Here is a 19,807-nt window from a genome sequence, read left to right as displayed (position 1 = left end):
CGACACATAACTAATATTGTCTTTCTTGGACGAAAAATCTAGCACCATAAATAACTTCAACTCATGGCCGAAGTGAACGGCTCGCTGAAGTCCAACTGCCTCAAACTTAACACAGGCAAGAAAAAGATATGTAAGGGGTTACCCAGCGACACCAGGAAAATCTGACACCTAAGCAGTCATCACAATCAAATTAGACTATGGGTACACCTTCTATGGGCAAATCACCAACCAACTTACAAAAGGCTTCAGACCACCCAGAATGCAGCAGTCAAATTTATCTTCACCTCCCACACTGGCCTAGTGTCACATCACACCTAAGGGAACTACACTAGCTTCCTATACATACGTAAGCACAGTTTGTGCTCCTTTACCATGTGTACAAAGCACTACAAAACACAGAAGCAGCCTACCTGAATACCCATGTGCAGATCCACCAACCCACCAAGCACCTCCGCTCACCAGGGCTCTGAGTAGCATACATGCTACACAGTCCAAAGCCAGTCAGGACTCTGCGGCATACTTATACACTGTTTGCACTGAATTAGCATCATTTTTTATGCTCGTTTATGCTCGTTCAGTGCAAATCTATACTTTGCCGCTAGACCGTTCTAGCACCAAAATTTTGGAGTTAACGTAATTTTTTGGATGAGGGAACCTACCTTGCATCAATGAGATGCAAGGTAGACGTTCCTGTTAAAAAAACAACTCCATGGCCTTAGCTCCATATTTCTCCCCTGTGCTAAAATCACACATGAGGGGGAGGCAGCCTTAAATAATGGTGCTAAGCTTGCCTAGCGCCATTCTTTCACCCCAGGGTCAAGGCAGGCATTAGAAGACCTGTGGACCCATTTCCATGGTGAAACAACATGGAATGGGCTCACAGGTGCCCATGCCAAGCCATAGGGACACCCCCACCCACACCAGAGGGACCCCACAGGATGGGGGACTCATCCCTGGTAAGTCCCGGTATGTATTTTTTATTTATTTTCTTTATTCCCTGGGAGGCCTTTCTTGGGCACCCCTGCATGGAACTGGGCCCACTGGCCATGCTCATTGGGGTGGTGAGCCTGACTCCTGTCTTGTCTAAGACAGGAGACAGGAGTAATTTCTGTGGGATTTGGGTGTCAGGAAATGAAGCTAGTCTAGTCAGAGGCATTGTTTTTGCCTCTAAACAGGCTAGCGCCATTTCTTGAGGCACAACGTTGCTCTTCCCTACCGCCACCCCCACCCAGATAGCGTTGTTATTCTCGACGCTAGCCAGGCTTTACCGCCAGCTTGCGCAATTTCATAAATATGACACCCTGCTGGCATCTTGGAATGGCGTAAGCCGGCTGTAAACTTTTTGACGCGAGGTTTGTGTAAAAAAATAGAAATATGGGCATCTGTGACTTCTCATACATTGCTCTTAAAGCTTAGCTCCTTGAGTAAGGCCACCTAGGCTTGACTCAAAAACCTTTAAAGCACCAGAATACCTTCTTAGGCAAACAGGCACAAATGAACTCCACATAATATACTACATAACATAAGAAGCACTGATAAAGGCCAATGCAAGCATTTCAAACGGAGGTCTACCCATCCATTTGGCAACATGGCAAAGAGCAGACATACTTACATTTAATCAGTTGGTAAATGAAGGGCAACTCAAATCCTAGAATATTGTCTCAACGTATTAGGAGCGCAGCCAAGAGAAATACTTGATTCCCTTATTCACCAATACTTTAGACACTGGGGTCTGTACATGGGGGTAATGTCAGGGTTCTCTTAGGTGATAGTTCAACAGCTATAATACAAACTTCACTCACCCTAACTACATGGAGGTTGACTGAGAGAACATCATAGAACATCATAGGAAACTTAGATATGCAGTTGCAAGAATCCAGAATGAAATTGTGCTTCTGTAAGTCACTTCAAGAATGGTAAGGGACACCCCAGAAGCTAATGACAGCAGGCCTCCTACTCCATTCAAATTGCTGACGGTGCTACTGTTGGAGGCTGGCCTGGTGTGTGGTGGGTACCTATAGCACTTACAGCTTATACCAGTTCCAGTTATCCCTTATTAGTGTAGTGTAGTTAGTATCTAGAAGCCAGGCTCTCTAGAGGTAGCTGTGGATGAGCATGGAAAGCTCATGTAATACCACTGTAGTCACACAGTACTCGCACACATGAAAGAAAATACTCAGTGTTACAAAAATAAAGGTACTTTATTTTGGTGACAGAAATACCAAAAATACCATAGATACTATACCCCCTTAGCAGGTAGGTAATACACTTAATATATACACTAGAATGCAGAAATAGGCACAAAATTAGTTAGCAAACAGTGCCATTACTGAAAATCACAATATTTAGAAATGGGCCTGAGGGAACACAGACCATATACTAAGAAAGTGGAATGTGAATGTCGGTTTCCCACCTAGGCAAGTGTAGTGTGTAGAGGGGAGCTGGAAGTACTAGAAAACCCCAAAGGTAAGTATTATGACCCAGCCCCAGACACCAGGAAAATAGGAGTAAAGTACAGGAACATTTGTAAAGAACACACAGAAATGAGAAAACAGGATTAAATAAGAACCAGAAGAGACTGCAAGATACCAACAGTGGATTCCTAGACCTGAAGACCTGTGGAAGAAGGGCACCAAGTCCAGGAAGAACAGGAGCCCCTGCTAACCCGGATGAAGGTGCAAAAGAGGACCCACTGGTGAAGAAGTACAGTTAGGATTGCACCCAAGAATACAGATCCGGGTTCCTGGTTGGTGCAAATGATGTCCCACGCCAGATGGAATATTGCAGTGTGGTTTGTGTCACGGGAGTCCACTAACAAGCCTTGGCACCTGCATAGCTCGCAGTTAGCGGAAAATGGCACTGCCCTGGACCAGGAAGGACCAGGTGGACTCTATCCAGGAGGGGGAGTTCAAGGGGGCTCTCACCAACTAAGAGAGGCCACAGAAGGCCAGGCAGCGCACACAGGAGTTCCACAGCATGGGGACAAAGAAGCTGCAGAAGAGGCCCACGCAACACTGCAGCAAAGGCTCCCACTGGAGAATCACTCAGGAAGCTGTGCCTCACAGGATAGAGTGCTGTGGGCCCAGAGCTTCAAGTTGCAGGAAGAACTCTGTGAAAGGATGCCAAGAAGCCTTGGCAGCTGCAAAACATGCGGTGCGCCGGGCTACGGTTCTGTGTGGATAGCTCTTACCTCCACCAAAATTGGACAGCTGGATGAGAGGACCATCGGGACCACTTCAGTCCACTACCTGTGTTGCAAGATCCATGCAGCTCGGCAGGAGAGTGGATCCACGCCACCGGTCATTGATGCCGATGGGGCTTGCAGAAGTAGGGGAGTGACTCCTTCATCCCAAGGGAGATTTCTTCGCTCTTCTGGTGCAGGCTGAAGATGGGCTGTCCTCAGAGGATGCACAACTGGGAAACAGTTCCAGTTGCTGGCAGGAGCTGAAGATACAGTGTTGCAGAAGGTGTCTTGCTTCTATGTTGCAGTATTGTAGAGTTCCTGGAGGGTCCAGTTGCAGTTTCTTTAGTGAGCAGTTGAAGTGGAAGATGGAGAGGATTCCTGTTGGAGGTTTGTAATCTGAATCTGAGGAAACACCCAGGAGAGAGACCCTAAATATCCCTGAAAGGGGGATTGGTCACCTAGCTGAGTGACCACCTATCAGGAGGGGTCTCTGACTTCATCTGCCTGGCCTGGCCACTCGTATGTTCCCAGAGTTCCCTGCCAACCTTGTTTCCAACATGGAAAAACCCAGGGACCCTCTGGAGGAGCTCTGAGTACCACCCCTGGGGACGTAATGGACAGGGGAGTGGTCACTCCCCTTTCCTTTATCCAGTCTCGTACCAGAGCAGGGGCTGGGGGAACCGGTGTAGACTGGTTTATGCAAGGAGGGCACTAAATGCGCCCTTCGAAGCATTACCAGTGGATTGGGGAGGCCACCTCTCCCAAGCCTGTAACACCTATTTCCAAAGGGAGAAAATGTAACATCTCTCTCCCAAAGGAAATCCTTTGTTCTGCCTTCCTGGGTTTGCTCAGTTCAAGCAACAAGAAGGCAGAAACCTGTCTGTGAGGAGACAGTAGCTGGGGCTGCCTTTAAAACCTCAGAAGGCTCTTATGGCAATACTGGGGGTCCTCTTAGGATACCAAACATGACCATTTTCAGAGTTACCATTATGTAGCTGGGCATAGGTATTGCCCTATGTCCATAACATTTATAAAATTGCGTCCTCGCACTCACAAAGTCTGAGAAAATGGGCCTGGAGTTTGTGGGGGCACCTCTGCTAGTGCAGGAGTGCCCTCACATACATTTACTTTGCAACCTGCCCTTTGGACTGGAAGGCCTGCCGTAGGGGTGACTTATAAGTGACCTGGTGCAGTGTAAAATGGCAGTGAGAGGGTGCTTGCACATTTTCATGCAGGCTGCAGTGGCAGTCCTGCAAAAATATTGCATGAGCTCCCTATTAGTGTCAAAATATATGCTGCAGCCCATCGGGATCCCCTGGAACACCAATGCTCTGGGTCCCTTAGTACCATAAACTAGGCACTTATAAGGGGGCACCAGTATGCAAAATGTGGAGTGAAATACAGAGTTTTAGGGGAGTAAGAGCATAATCACTGGGGTCCTGGTTAGCAGGATCCCAGTGAACACAGTCAAACACACTGACAAACAGTAAAAAACACTGACAAACAGGCAAAAAGTGGGGGTAACAGTCTAGAAAAGGGCTACTTTCCTACAGCTACCAATCAGGATGTGATAAAGTACACATCCTCCACTGTTGCCCAGATATAGGCTGCCTCCGGTCTCAAACTAGGCACACATTAAGAGACAATTTATCTCTGAAATTGAAATGGTCTTGTTTCATGATACAGTAGACTCACTCCCATTGATGGGACACAAACATCACATATAAGACCCAGCTATGACTACCCACAAGATATGTATATTAAGGCACTGGAGAGCACTGCACTTAACCACAAATGATGAATGTTTACAAGAAACGTGTGAGATAGTCTCCTATGAGCATCTCATATTTAAATGGTAGGATAACTTAGACATATTCCATAACATCCAGTCACCGTTCATTGATCTTTACCTGGAATCCACACAAAAGAGCACGTACCTTGAGAATACAGGAATGCATATGCATCGTGTATTTCACTACCTGAGAGCTGATCATTAGGCTTCCTTGCAATATATCAACCCCTTATAAACTGAGTCTGAAGCTCATTTCTGTCGCTCTTCCAATCAAAACCCTCATTCCCACTCTCTATTCAAATTAAATACTAATCATATGATTCTTGTCCATATACCTACTCATCGGGATAGACACTTTACCTACCCCTGTTTAGACCATAGAATTACAACCTACCAATGTGATGTGCTGCTACCAGGATGAACCAGTAGCTAAACTTGATGCATGGGACCTGCAGCTGGTGCCCATCCCAGACCAATCTTAACACCCCTCTGAAGACTACTGCAGCAGCCCTTGATCCCCTCCAGTAAGCTGGGGAGACAGGACAATCACGCAGGAAGCCTGCTCCACAACAATGGAATGGAGATGTGGGCTGATGTGCAGCTTGAGTGAGACACATGGGTGCTGGACTCTGTGGCTGGGTCTCCCTGTGGAACAGTTGTTCTGAACTGCTGTTGAAATGTGGTAGATGAATAAGTGCTATATATAGGTGTGGGTGGCCTGGACCATTGTGGCATCTAGGACATGCATCATCTGACCCCATCCAATCTAGCCAGATCACTAAGAAGACTCACGCTTCCAGGCTGCTTGGTCTTTGCTGTGCTTGATGGCCTCCACAAAAGGCGGACCATTGTATTGGAAAATCCAGGCAGGTTGGAAGCTCTTTCCTTGAAACAATAGCTGAGAGTAGTCAGGCAGTCCGTCCCTAAATAGATATGTGCCTAATCTATCAGAGTAGAATGATGGCTAAACCATCCTTGAGCAGGGGGCCATGCATGGGGAATGTGAGCTTCACATCCCTGTCTGCTCTCCAGGAAGGCAGGCTCTAGGGAAAGGGTTGGAAGGCAGTCATGGACCCGGGACCTTGGGAGCCAGGGCAGGCAGGCTTTGGACGTTGCAGCACCTGGGGAGAATGATCTGATGTACCAGAGTACCTTGTCTCTAATGATCAGAAAGGAAGGCTGCCTGCCTTTCTTGTAATTCATGCAAACTGACTGGCAGTACAGAAGGTGAAATTCAAGAAAATGTATCCAACATCTTGGATCCCTGGCTGTGCTTAACCTCAAACACAGTGCTAAATATAGGGAGCAACCTCCAGGAAAAAATACATAACAGCTCCAGTCTATAGAAAACAAATATATATAGCCGAAATAGATATATATTCTCAAAAAAGGATTGGAGCCAAATGTTAGACAATTTTTTTTTTTTTTAAGTTTATTGCATCATTCACATTGATTCTTACCATACATTGTGTTCAAATGTTACTGATAAAATATACACACTATCCAAAAACCTCAATTAACTAAAATAATACAATCCAAAATTAGATATTTGTCAATTCAGCTTCCCGGGTGTTTCACACAAGCACATTCAACCACCAAATATCCACTTATTCACCCCAAACATGCCATCCATTCTGTCTTGCTACTCAAACTTCAATCAACAGCATTAAAATCCCTAACAGTCAACTCCTGACATTGGACAATTATTTATGATGTCAGTAGGTATATCCACCTATGCAGCATCTGACTGCAAATTGTATATCCATTGCTACATCTGTGCAATACCACTATGAGGCCCAATAAGTCTCACTTATTACTTATGGCACATATTCTCTTTGTTCATGCCAAATGATTGATTTACAGAAGAAACCAAAGTTTACTATAGTTCAACCTGGTACATTTCATAGTTTTGTCGTCCAATGTCCGGTGCCTTGCAGTCCAGGGTTTAGTGCTGACCTGCGGTTCGGTGGGAGCCACCTTCTTCATGGTACAACAATTAAAAAGAACCTTGTACAACGGTTCAAAAGGAATAACATATGACAAGATTTGTGCTCCAATAACCCACTCAAACAGGAAAAACTCCTTGTATTGCTCATAGACATACGGAAAAGGCAAAAACACCCCCAAGGTGCTGAAGATAGTGAGAACAGAAGCACACAAACACCAATAGTGATGCATACCTCATTCATGGACCCAAACCATACTGCCATCACCAGTGACTAATACACCAACAATCCCAGGAGTGAACATGCACAATTAAATGGAGACCAAAACCCTTTTGATGCCCGCACTTATCTCTAAGCAAGAAAACATCTCTTATCAGAAGGCAGGCAAATGGAATGGGACCAATATAATCTCCTAAACAATTGACAGCTGATAGAAATCACCTAACCCAGAATAATAGATACATATGGAGGGGAATTAACCCTTTCATGTAAAAACAAAAATAACCAAAAAATGAAGCCTACCTTTACCACCCCAGGCAAGTCCAGAATGTCCATAAGTACCATAAGCACCCAAGACAGAATGCTTTTTACAATAAGCGCAGAACCAAGCAAATGTCTCTGTGACAGACTAGCACCTCATAAATGGTTAATACAGACCATTAGGGGCTAACTGGCTCTTGGTCACAAAAGGAAGCTACACATATAAAGATAATGCATATGTATGTGAATGGTGAATGAAAACATGTACAGCTTAGGTACACCAAAGTAGGTTAATTGCCAGAGGGATAAACACGCCCTAAATGAATGTAAAGGGAGCAGCAAGTTTATTACCAGCTAGATTACAGCTGAAGAGGACTCCAGTTGAATTAATATAAAACGAAACTGAGGTCACTTTGTATAGAAGACCAACCCCACAAATGGCTGATCACATAAATGAAATAAAATGGTACTATAAGTTCACCTAACTAATGAAAGCCAGGGCGGGGCCTAGGGCATGGCGCTGAGGGAAGACCTCACTGAGATCTGACCCAGGCCCGATTGGAGCTTTAACTCCCAAGCAAACCTGGGACAGCAGGACTCAGTCCTAAACTGTCTGTGATATGGTAGGCCTAGAAGGGGTGACCAGGGTAGGGGTCCATCAGAGGTCTGATCCAGGCTTGATCAGTGTGTTTTTCCCTCAACAAAACACAGGAGCTGTTTGCTCTAAGTGGCAGAGAAGGCCAGAGAATGGAGCCTAAGGCCAGGGTTTCTACCCTTTGGTAGACTGCAGCTCTGCCCCAGGGCAAAGCAAGAGTGTCCTAACCCAGACATGTAGCGTTGAAGTCAACAGGTATGCAGGACCCCGTCCCAGTAACTTTTTGGACATTGTGATCTAGTTAATGGAGCCCAGGGCTGGGCTTATACTCCTGGGCCAGCTAGATCACTAACCTGGGGCCCAGGAACCTACAGGCCCCCTTCCAGGACACTTTATGAGACAGTGGGCCAAAAGGAAAACCCCAGGGTAGGTGGCTTCCGTCTACTGGGCCAGCCACAGCCCTGACCCTGGCCCAGCCTTATACTGAGCAGGCAGGGGAGGTCTCCCTAAGCCTTTGAGACCCCATTCCAATCACTTTCAGAGACACACAGAGGCTGGGAACCTCCATCCAAAGGCCTGCCAGAGCCTGCAAGAGCTCAGATCTGGTGCCCAGTCAGAGCTTCTTAACCTGGGAAGGCAGGGGAAGACATCCTGGGACTGCAGAATTCTCTCCCGAGTTCCATGTGACATGGAGGGCCAGGGTAGAGAGCCCAGGGCCAGGGTATTACAGCCTGAAGCCAGCCAGACCTCTCACCTGGGCCATGTCCCAGGCACTTTGTACTACAGTGGGCCAACACACAGACCCATGGCCCTGATTGGATATGTGGGCACACTTTGGGGGTCATTCTGACTCCCGCCGGGCGCGGTCACCGCGCGCCCGGTGGGAGCCGCCAAAATACCGTACCGCGGTCGGAAGACCGCGGCGGGTATTTTGAGTTTTCCCCTGGGCTGGCGGGCGGCCTCCAAAAGGCCGCCCGCCAGCCCAGGGGAAAACGACCTACCCACCATGAAGCCGGCTCGTAATCGAGCCGGCGGAGTGGGAAGGTGCGACGGGTGCTACTGCACCCGTCGCGTATTTCACTGTCTGCTATGCAGACAGTGAAATACAAGCGGGCCCTCTTACGGGGGCCCCGCGACACCCCCTACCGCCATCCTGTTCCTGGCGGGCGAACCGCCAGGAACAGGATGGCGGTAGGGGGTGTCAGAATCCCCAAGGCGGCGCAGCATGCTGCGCCGCCTTGGAGGATTCTGACGGGCAGCGGAAAACCGGCGGGAGACCGCCGGTTTTCCTGCACTGACCGCGGCCAAAGCGCCGCGGTCAGAATGCCCTGCGGGGCACCGCCGGTCTGTCGGCGGTGCTCCCGCCAACCCTGGCCCCGGCGGTCTGAGACCGCCGGGGTCAGAATGACCCCCTTTGTCTGGATTACCAGAAATGTAGAGCTCTTTGGGTTCCCAATTAATAGGTCAAAGGGTACTACGCAGAGGGCATTTGTTCTGAGTATCACTAAACATTCTTGCAGCAAATTAGATACACAGAGGAGAAAGTTATGCAACAGTCAAGAGGGGGGTCAAATTGGGAAAATATGTTAATGGAGCAGGGTGACTATACCCGACACAGTGCACACTGTTGTCTTCATGGTCAGTTAATTTCTGTCTGACATGACTTGGTTTGTTGGGAAACACCGCCATCTCAGGAGACTGGCCAACCTAGTCCACACAAGATTCTTGTGGTATCCTTTTGTAGGGGATGCTTCTAAGCAGAGAAAAGTGCTTCAATCTCTAGGCCTTTTAGATCAGGGATCAGAGTAGACCTTCACCCCTCTTCCATAAATCTCTGTGTCTAGCAAGCACTTTCAGACTCATATGTGTCATCAAGTTGATGCTGGTAACATTACTGGCTGCCGGGGTTCATTATTTATCATCCAGTTTATTACAGCTGGACACTAGTTCAAATCTCAATCCAGGTAATGCATAAAGTGGTCCTTGTGGTACAAACTTCTGATTTTCTGAGAGAAAACTGGGGAATGTTGACTTTGCAAGCCAAAAACAATACATACTGAAAGCAGATGGGAGAGGGTTGTAGTCACAGGTGAACCTTTGTTTGGGGAAATTACATGCTCCAGGCTCACATGCCTGAGCATCTATCTCAGCTGCTCATCACAACATGCTGGCTAAAGAGATGCACAAGTCAGAGAAGAGCGGTATGCCTCACCACAGTAAAGAAACTGTGCCCAAGTGAGAAGCTACTACCTCCTCTCAATGAACCATGGGGAACCCTTGATGTCCCACCAGCTGAACACTCTCTAGGGTTAATGTTGCTTCATTATTTGATGATGTGGTAGTTAGTATTAATAGGTCTGGATATCAAAATCTACTTTGTAACAAGTATGTGTATTAACTGATTGCATCCTAGGAGCTTTCACATACTGTTGAAAAAGAGGTCATTTTAGACCAGAAGTCATATAAGAAGTAGTAAAAAATGAATGAAGAGATTTATCTCAGGCGGAATATAAAGTAACATACTTAATAAATATTTATAGACAAGTAACAGAAATAATGGAAGAATCATAGATGGACTCAAGATAGCCTTGTATAATCTGTTTTAAACAGCTTCTTTGTTTGAATGTTTTTTAAAAATATGAAATTGTTACTTACTTGTAGTCCTCATTCTGAATTACAGGAATCTTCATTGAAGTCACAAATGTTAGAACTATTCCCCAGATAGAACATGAACTCTGGAACATGTTAAATATTGGTACACAGAATAATGGACACAGGGTGCCATTGTCTATGTGCTCATGTGGTAACCAGCACCCTTCAGAAGCGTAAGGCAAGACATTCCCAAAATATAGATTGATATATTCTTAAAAAGCATTTTTTAAAGACTTTAAGATAAGCAAAAGCTAAAAACCTGCCTATCATTTAGGGAAAAGTGCAGCCTGATGGGCTTATGGTGGAAAGCTGAGAAATGTAAGCTTCTGTCTCTTTAAGACCCCAGGAGCTGCAATGACTTGTGATGCATTGTGCTCCCTCCTAGAGTTACTTCATATATTCATGAGAAGGATCCCCAAATACCTGGGGGTTTTCATGCCTCTTTTAATCATAGACAATATCAATAATGTGATATTTCCAGATTCACTTATCGTTTCTCTCTACAAAACTACTAGGCTGGCATCATAAGAGCACTGTGGGTGCAGTATCAGTAGTGCATTATTGCTAGAGTATAACATTACCAATGCTGGAGGAAAGTCAATATAGCATTGCAGGCACAATCTCTCCAAAGATCTAGTCATGCAGGTTGCTATTAGCACAGTGCCCAGAGCATTGCAGTAATATTGTTAGTTCACTATGACTACAAAAAGTTTTAATAAAGTCCATAGTATCAGTTTGACCAGAGGTAAAGAAAGGAAATATTAACTTTCTGCTTCTTTTTGCTCCTTTTTAGGATACCTGGATATAAACTCTGGATCGCACGCAGGTAATCAACACATTGTAGTCTGTTCCCTTTTCTTAATTACCCATCTAAACTCTGGAAGTTGGAAGTTGCTGTTACGCACAGAGGTGCCCCTCTCTTTCATCTGATGCTGCTGACAGAAGCTCAGTAACAATGTATATTGAATGTGATTCACTAGAAAAATAAAAAAGCATGTTTTTCTGGTGTGTGGTTTTAGTCTTTGAAGGAAGGCATTCTTCTTGCTAAGCCCTGAGGTGTTTGTCACCATCTCTCAATCTTGGACACAAGGGAGAATGCCTGATGTTCATCAAGTCCTCGTATCCCAGATCCCTGTGCCAATGACAAAGCTCTGTCTTCAGCAAAGAGGACAGCTGCATTATAATGCAAGTCTTTTCTGTACAAACCATGAACTGTGTTTGGAGAGAGCTGGATTGAGGGAAGGCATTACTCCCAAACCATCTCCTACAAGGGAACCCGGGCCCTGTAAAATACAAAGGATAAACGTTACTGAGATGAAGTGGCCACAGGGCTGTGGCTACAGGCAATAAAGGGCAAGTTGAGGAGATGTAGCAGGTGTGTTCTAAGAAACTTTTATTTTTTTGTGTTCTTAGACATCACATGAGCATTTTCCCCTTTTCTTCCAGACATCTCCTTTTTGGCTGTAGTCGGGAGCTCCATGCTGGCGCTGCTGAGTCTCTGGTTGATGTGAGGACTGACTACACCTAAAGCAGAATATGGACCTGCCGCTGACACCCACAATTATCATTTTATAAACTGATGGGGAGGTTTCTGAGCTCGATTCCAATGTTGTCTTCTGCCTAGGATGATGTGTATAGGAGTCTGCGTTTTAATCATTTCTTTTTGACAAGGTATAGGATTGGAAGTATGAACATGTATAGGACCTGATTCATGGTTTGAAGAATAGAGTAAATGCAGGCATTTCTCTCCCATGACCTAATTTCTTTCTCATGATCCTATAGATTTGTTTTCCCTCATAATTACTGCCAAATATCCTTTGGTTTTGTCTTGTACTTCTTCTCATGCCTATGGTCTTGCCTCTCTTCCGTTCCTTGCCTGACACAGCTCCCTTCTACTGCCACAGGCATCTATTTGTCTCCACCTTTTCTCACTCCAGCAATGCCCGTTCCTACATTCCTTCCACAGAACCGTTCCATCTCCCTGTCTTGAGTATACCTTTGCATTAGAAGTACTCTTTCTGTAGCTCTTATATTTGAGTCCTGTCCTTTCTCCACCATATTCCTTCAGTTTAACTTCAAGCATGGGTTCCGTCACTGATTTTGGACAGATATCCTGAAGCGTCCTGCCCTTTTCTGCCATTCAGCTACTTCTCCCCTGCTCCCTTTTCCCCATTCACCTCTTTCTCCTGTTCTCACTGCCCTGTCCTTTCCCACTCAGTCCCTTTGTCGACTCATCAATTACTTCTCTTTACGTTTGATTGATACAACTTTTCATTTGATCTTCTCTGCTTGGCTTTCTCTATACCACGCTTGCTCATCTCTGTTCTCTCTTACCCGTTCTCTCTGCTAATTTCTGCCAGCTTTCTCCCTTTAACACCTAGCATCCCTTAATGCTTGATTCCTCTCTTTACACCCTGTCACAAATTTTTGCTTTTCTTTGTGCCACTTTTATTCTTTTCAACTTTGGTGTTGCTACTTTTTTGATAATGTTTTGCTATTTCTTGTTCTGTCTCCCCTCCCTGTGGTGTTCCCCTGCTTTTTTCCTCCCCCAGCCTCCTTCTGTGCTCCCTACCTGTTTTCCCACATTCAGTGCTCTCTTGCTTACAACACCCCTTCCCCACCCTGACACTGTCCCCTGCTCTCCAAACCCCTTCTCAGGGCCTACTTATTGGAGGTGGCAGCACAGAGTAGCAGCGGATGTGCACAGCTGACACACCACTGGTGCACCAAAAACAAAGGCCATCTTTATCCATCCATGCCCTGACTGCTCCCAGCACCAGGAAACATAGTCCTTTTCCCACCCGCCACTACTGTGCTGTGACCCTCCGTGCTTTAATTACCCCTCCATGTTTATACACCCTTCACCTACTTCACACCATGTTCCTTCAATGCTTTTTGCACATTTAGCTGTTTCTCTGCAATCTTATTTGCCACTTCTCCACCTGCTCATCATCTTTTCTCTCTTTTTCTTCACAAAGTCTCCCCCTCTTAAGAGGTTTCTCCCTCACAGTTCTCCTCCATGGTCTTTTGACAGGCAGCTCACTGTCAAATTTTCATCTCTGTGGATGCATTTTCTGCCTGTTTCCTCACAGCAGTCTCTGCTCAGCTCCCTGACAGCTTCTGCTGCTCACAGATTCCTCCCCCGTAACTGTTTCCAGAGAACATCTTAAAGGTGTAGCTTTTGCTAGACTTTACTCTGCAAAGGGGTTTGAAAGCAATATATATATATATATTGGCAGCACTTCCTTTCTCCAAGACAGGAACATTTCCAGGGAGGTGGGACAGAAACCTGTAAGATTAAGTAGCCAAACAATGACTGACAAGAACAAAAGTCTGTTTTGTAGTGTTATGTAATGTAGCCTGGATTTGTAGAGCACAAACTTGTCGCCCTCAGCAGTGATCCAGGTACTGTTAAGAAGAAAGAACACTAACCGTGTTCAATGGACAAGAGGAGAATGCATTGGAATGTGCATTAGTTGTGGAAGGATATTGAGCATCTGATTCAAACGATCATACAGTCGCATCACCAGTTGGGAGCTAACCTGAATATCATGTCACATTCTACACATTGCATCAATGAGAACGATTGCCAACATATTAGCTCTAAAAGGCTGTAAACCTTGACAACCATGATACACTAATGACTGTTTATTCTTTGAATCTATGCAACTGTGTGGGATAGCTCCTATGCTTCTATGATAATACTCATATATGTTAAAGTACTTCTTTTTTCAATTAAATTATGTTATCATCACATTGTTGTGGGTGTGTCTACTGTTTCTGCGTGGTTGTTCCCACTTACCCACATTGAAAAGTGCTGGTCCAGATAGATGTTAACACCTGAGCTTCTCTGTCCAAAACAAGTATCATAACAACCAGGTGTTTTTTTGGTTCAAATAATCTTTATTGAATTTTCAAAAAGAAAAACAAACATAAGGACATCTATATTACCATTGTTTCAACAAATGCGACAATTACATTCGGAGCAGAAAAAGAGAAACCTTTGAAAACATATGAAGCATATGAAACTGGGACGGAAATAAGACTGTGCACTAATTACAATTGTTTTTGATATTTTTGAGTGCACAGTAGAACAAAAAAGAAAAGGGTACATTGAACATTGATTCGATTTAAGAAGCGAGTAAGTGCAAGTGAGCTGAATGTATTGTTAAGGATACTAATCTAGATGTTTTGAATCACTTGTGATCTTTGATTGAAGAGTGAATGAATGCACCAACTCTACTACTTGAGGGTCAAAGTCTAAATATGCTTCATTGAATCTCTGACATGGAAACACTGCTCCACAGAAGATCATAGGTACAAACAGGCAAGCATGGCGACTACACATTGTTCTCATAGGCAGGTCTTGGGTACACTTAATGAACTTAGTGTTCTTTACCTGCTAGCACGTTTTTATTTGTAAAATCAATTAGCCATTAATCAAGAATGGCACTACAGACCTTTAAATAATGTTGATGAGAGTTTTGTTTATAAAATTCTAAAAATGAGACACAGGTAATATAAACACAAAGAACAAACTCAGGATAGTGCTCAATTTATTTAGTTTCAATAAATACCTTCTGCGATAAACTCCAAACATACAGAACAAACTAACAGAAGGAAACATCAATCACTGGGCTGTGGATGCCAAAGAAAACAAATAGCAGAACGTGAAGCTGAAACATCAAAGTTCCCACTTATTTCAGGCCACTAAATGCACCATCTTGAGGTTACCATGTAGTTAAGGTGGAGCTAGGATGGAGTAGGTGGAAACCGTCTGATGGGGATAGTACCTCCACCATTCAAGTAAGGTTTCCTCTTCTTTCCTCCTCAACATCCAATATTATTCTAATGTGCATGGAGTTTAGAAGAGGACAGGTCCATAACAGACTTCCCAGTATTTGAGAAATGGTGAATACAGAACAATTGTAAACTGTTGAATTTGTATTATGCTTGAAGCTCATCAATAATGCACACAAAAAGTTTATTTTGAAATTGTACGTCAGATTTATTACACTAAGGAAGACTTCATTTTTCATATTTTTGCCCCAGAAATCCCATACTGTTTATAGAAAGCTCCTAAAACTAATAAAGAGGTTTACAAAATTTACCAGGATATTTGTTGTACCTCTTTAAAGGTTCAAATTACTGTTTGAAACTCTCATTGACAATTTTAATCAAATCAAATTATAGAAGTAAGGAAAGACATTAATTTGTCTTGAAATAACCCCTCTGCCAAGTTGAATTTCTATTTGCTATTTAAAATCTCTCTTTTAACCTCCACACTCCCTTTCTTTGCTCCCTCTTTGAAGCAGTCACTTTGTAACCCATTGCAAAGGCCAGGCATAATGTATGCAAGGAGGGGAGTGGTGTGTGTTACCACGCAGGGAAGCTCAAAAATGGTTTAGTGAAATTAACAACATTTCACTGCGCCATTTTTTTCTTCCGCCCTGAGAGCATGTGTAACAATGACGCACCCATATTAACCTTGCTGCAGTAGTGTCAATTCTTTTGACGCTAGTGCAGCAAGGCGCCACAATAGCATAAAAAATATTGACAATATTGTGCTAATGACCGTTGTGGTGCGGCGTATTATAAATACAGTGCAACCATGGTGTCGTTAGGTGGGGGTAGTGGGAGGCAAGAAATGTGGCGCATTGGGACCGATGACTGAACCCAAATATCAATAGTGAGGGAATTTAAGTCCATTAAATGACTCAGAACAGGTGTGGATGCCTGTAGAAGACAATTGAGAGTAGAAGGTTTGGATCTGGACCATTTCCTCAAACAAGATGCCGGCCACAAGATTCAACAGTAGAAGTGGAGGAAAGTGAGACGGAGAAAGGAATTGCAAAATGATCAGACAGATGAATTGGACACTCTACCGACAATCCCTTCAAGTTGGAAAAGAGAGATTCAAGTAAATTCCCTATTACATTATTGGGGGCATTATGTACTAAATAAACATTAACTGCCTCTATATGAAAGAGGATGCCATGCTTCAGGTAGGGATACCAAAATGAATTTTAAAATCGCCTAGAACATTGAAGTTGGAACATTTAAGAATGAAAGGGCTTCTGAAAGCTGGAAACACCAACTACCCACAAGTCCAGGAGTACAAAAGATCAGTATGCTAGACAAGATAAAATTGTTAGATAGGCAAAGGTGGAAAAATATGGACTCACAGTCAGGAATAGAGAGATTTGTCCTTTTGCATTGGTAGTGGACTTTAAAAACAATCACAATCCAAGTGCCTTTTCTGTCCAGGCAATCCAATCTAGTCATGCGGTAGTCTGTTGGAAGTGTAGCAATTATGTAAGGTATTGAGGCATCATTGAGCCAGATTTTACTTATAATTGACATTTTGCCAATTAAGAAGTAACATATTTCTAATTGGTATTTAGCTAGGGAGCAGCTGTTGATATTGAAAAAGCAATAAGTTGTAAAATGTAGTTGCAAAAAGTAAAAGTCTTAGGGGTGTAGGTGTCAGGGACATAGATAGCTGTCTTATTCCTGGATTCTAGAGTTGCAGACTGGGTAGAAATCTGAAAGTCACAGTGGCAACAACTCAAGATACCAGTGGCCCAGTTAATAGTATAAAGGCATACCTCCAAAGTTGCGGGACAGGGGGCACTCAGGTGAGCAGAAGACACATCATTCTAGCTAGATCCATTCAGGCTCAGACAGGTACATACAGGCTTGGCTTTGGTGTGCCTGCTCGGTTCCACTCCATGGTAGTGTTCAAATAAAGCCTGGAAGCGGGGGGAAAAACACTCCAGCACCTAGAACGCTAACTGCTTTCTGAATACAGGCCAACAAAATGCCAGCTGGGCCTATCCCATCTAACTGACGTGGAGCATAGTGCAGCAATAACACATTCAAAATGTATATTAATCCCTCTGCTGTCAGTCTTTTTCCCCTCAACTGCCACGCCTTTTTTTGGCTATTTGGGACAGTTTGTGCTTAGACCCTCATAACATTTTGTCCACATAAGCTACCCACGCCAAATTTGCATCCTTTTTTTCCAACATCCTAGGGATTCTAGTTTCCCTGGAGGAGACCAAGAAATAAGCCAAAATACAGCTGAAAGTTAGTTTTTTAAAAACAAAAATGGGAAAAAAGGGCTGCAGAAGAAAGCTTGTGTTTTTTCCCTGAAAATGGTATAAACAAAGGGTTTGCAGTGCTAAAATCACCTTTGTCCCAGCTTTCGGGAACAGGCAGACTTGAATCAGAAAACAAAATTTTTCAACACAAGTTTGTCATTTTACTGGGACATACCCCATGTTAACTATTTTTTGTGCTTTTAGCCTCCTTCAAGTTAGTTACAGAAATAGGTGAGAAACCAATGCTGGATCTCAGACAGCTAAACTTTTCTGACAAGTAGACAAAATTCTGACTTCAGCAAGGGGTCGGTTGTGTAGATCCTTCAAGGGTTTCCTACAGAAAGTAACAGCTAAAATAAAAAAATAATATTGTAATTGAAGTGAACAGCCATTTCTGTCCACATTTTCTTCTTTAACTTTTTCCAGCTATGGCAGATTTTTGAAAGCAATATACTGTTATGTCTTCTGGACTCTTCTGGTTGCGGGGATATATAGGGCTTGTAGTTTCATCAAAAACCCTAGGTACCCAGGCCCAATAAAGGAGCTGCACCTTGCAATGGGTTTTTAATGTATACCGGGTATACAGCAATTCACTTGGTGAAATATAAAGAGTGAAAAATAGGTATCAAGGAAACCTTTGCATTTCCAAAATGGGCACAAGATAAGGTGATGAGAAGCAGTGGTTATTTGCACATCTTTGAATTCCGGGGTCCCCATACTAGCATGTGAATTACGGGCATTTCTCAAATAGACGTCTTTTTTACACAATGTCTTACATTTGGAAGGAAAAAATGTTGAGAAAGACAAGAGGCAATAACACTTGTTCTTCTATTCTGCATTCCCCCAAGTCTCCCAATAAAAATGGTACCTCACTTGTGTTGGGAGGCCTAATGCCCGTGACAGGAAATGCAACATGGACAGATCACATTTTTACATTGAAATCTGACATGTTCTTTTTAAAAAGTGCCTAGCTGTGGATTTGGGCCTCTAGCTCAGGCGGCACCTAGGGAAACCTACCAAACATGTGCAGTTTTTAAAACTAGACACCTAGGGGAATCCAGAATGGGGTGACTTGTTGGGCTCTCACCAGGTTCTGCTACCCAGAGTCTTTTGCAAAACTCAAATCTTTGAAAAAAGAACACTTTTTCCTCACATTTCGGTGATAGAAAGTTCTGAAATCTGAGAGGAGCTACAAATTTCTTTCCACCCAGCATTCCCCAAAGTGTCCCAAAAAAAGTGGTTCCTCACTTGTGTTGGCAGGCCTAGTGCCCGCGACAGGAAACTTCACAAAACGCAACATGGACACATCAGTCTTTTACATTGAAAACAAACGTATTTTTTGGAAAGTTCCTAGCTGTGCATTTTGGTCTCTAGCTCAGCCGGCACCTAGGAAAACCTACCAAACATGTGCATTTTTAAAAACTAGACACCTAGGCAAACTCAGGATGGGGTAACTTGTGGCACTCTCACCAGGTTCTGTTACCCAGAATCTTTTGCAAACCTCAAACTTTGGCAAAAAAAACACTTTTTCCACACATTTTGGTGATAGAAAGTTCTGAAATCTGAGAGAAGCCACAAATTTCTTTCCACCCAGCATTCCATGAAGTCTCCCAATAAAAATGGTACCTCACTTGTGTGGGTAGGCCTAGTGCCCACAACAGGAAATGCCCCAAAACACAATATGGACACATCACATTTTCTTGCCACCCAGCATTCCCTGAAGTCTCCCAATAACAATGGTACCTCACTTGTGTGGGTAGGCCTAGTGCCCGCAACAGGAAATGCCCCAAAACACAATATGGACACATCACATTTTCCCAAAGAAAACTGACCTGTTTTTTGCAAAGTGCCTAGCTGTGGAGTTTGGCCTCTAGCTCATTCGGCACCTAGGAATACCTAGCAAGGTTGGACATTTCTGAAAACTAGACACCAAGCGGAACTCAGGCTGGAGTAACTTGTAGCACTCTCACCAGGTTCTGTCACCCAGAATCCTTAGCAAACCTCAAATTGTTGCAAATAAACAGTCTTTCCTCATATTTTGGTGCTGCAAAGATC

The 19,807-nt window shown here is 44.0% G+C and overlaps 1 protein-coding gene across 1 annotated transcript in view; it reads left to right on the top strand.

The window, feature by feature from the left end:
* The window catches only part of LOC138283052 (uromodulin-like), a 140,312-nt gene extending 125,945 nt beyond the window's left edge, over window positions 1-14,367 (top strand). The window contains exons 14-15 of the mRNA XM_069221193.1: window positions 11,443-11,475; window positions 12,096-14,367. Of these exons, the coding sequence (XP_069077294.1) occupies window positions 11,443-11,475; window positions 12,096-12,160 (98 nt within the window). The 3' untranslated portion in view covers window positions 12,161-14,367. The remainder of the gene's footprint in view (window positions 1-11,442; window positions 11,476-12,095) is intronic.
* Window positions 14,368-19,807: the final 5,440 nt, after the last annotated feature.

Source organism: Pleurodeles waltl, chromosome 2_2 (genome assembly GCF_031143425.1).
Source record: "Pleurodeles waltl isolate 20211129_DDA chromosome 2_2, aPleWal1.hap1.20221129, whole genome shotgun sequence".
In the NCBI taxonomy this organism is placed as follows: Eukaryota; Metazoa; Chordata; class Amphibia; order Caudata; family Salamandridae; genus Pleurodeles; species Pleurodeles waltl.
Note: the sequence above shows the minus strand (reverse complement) of the source record. Positions and strands in the feature narration are given on the sequence as shown.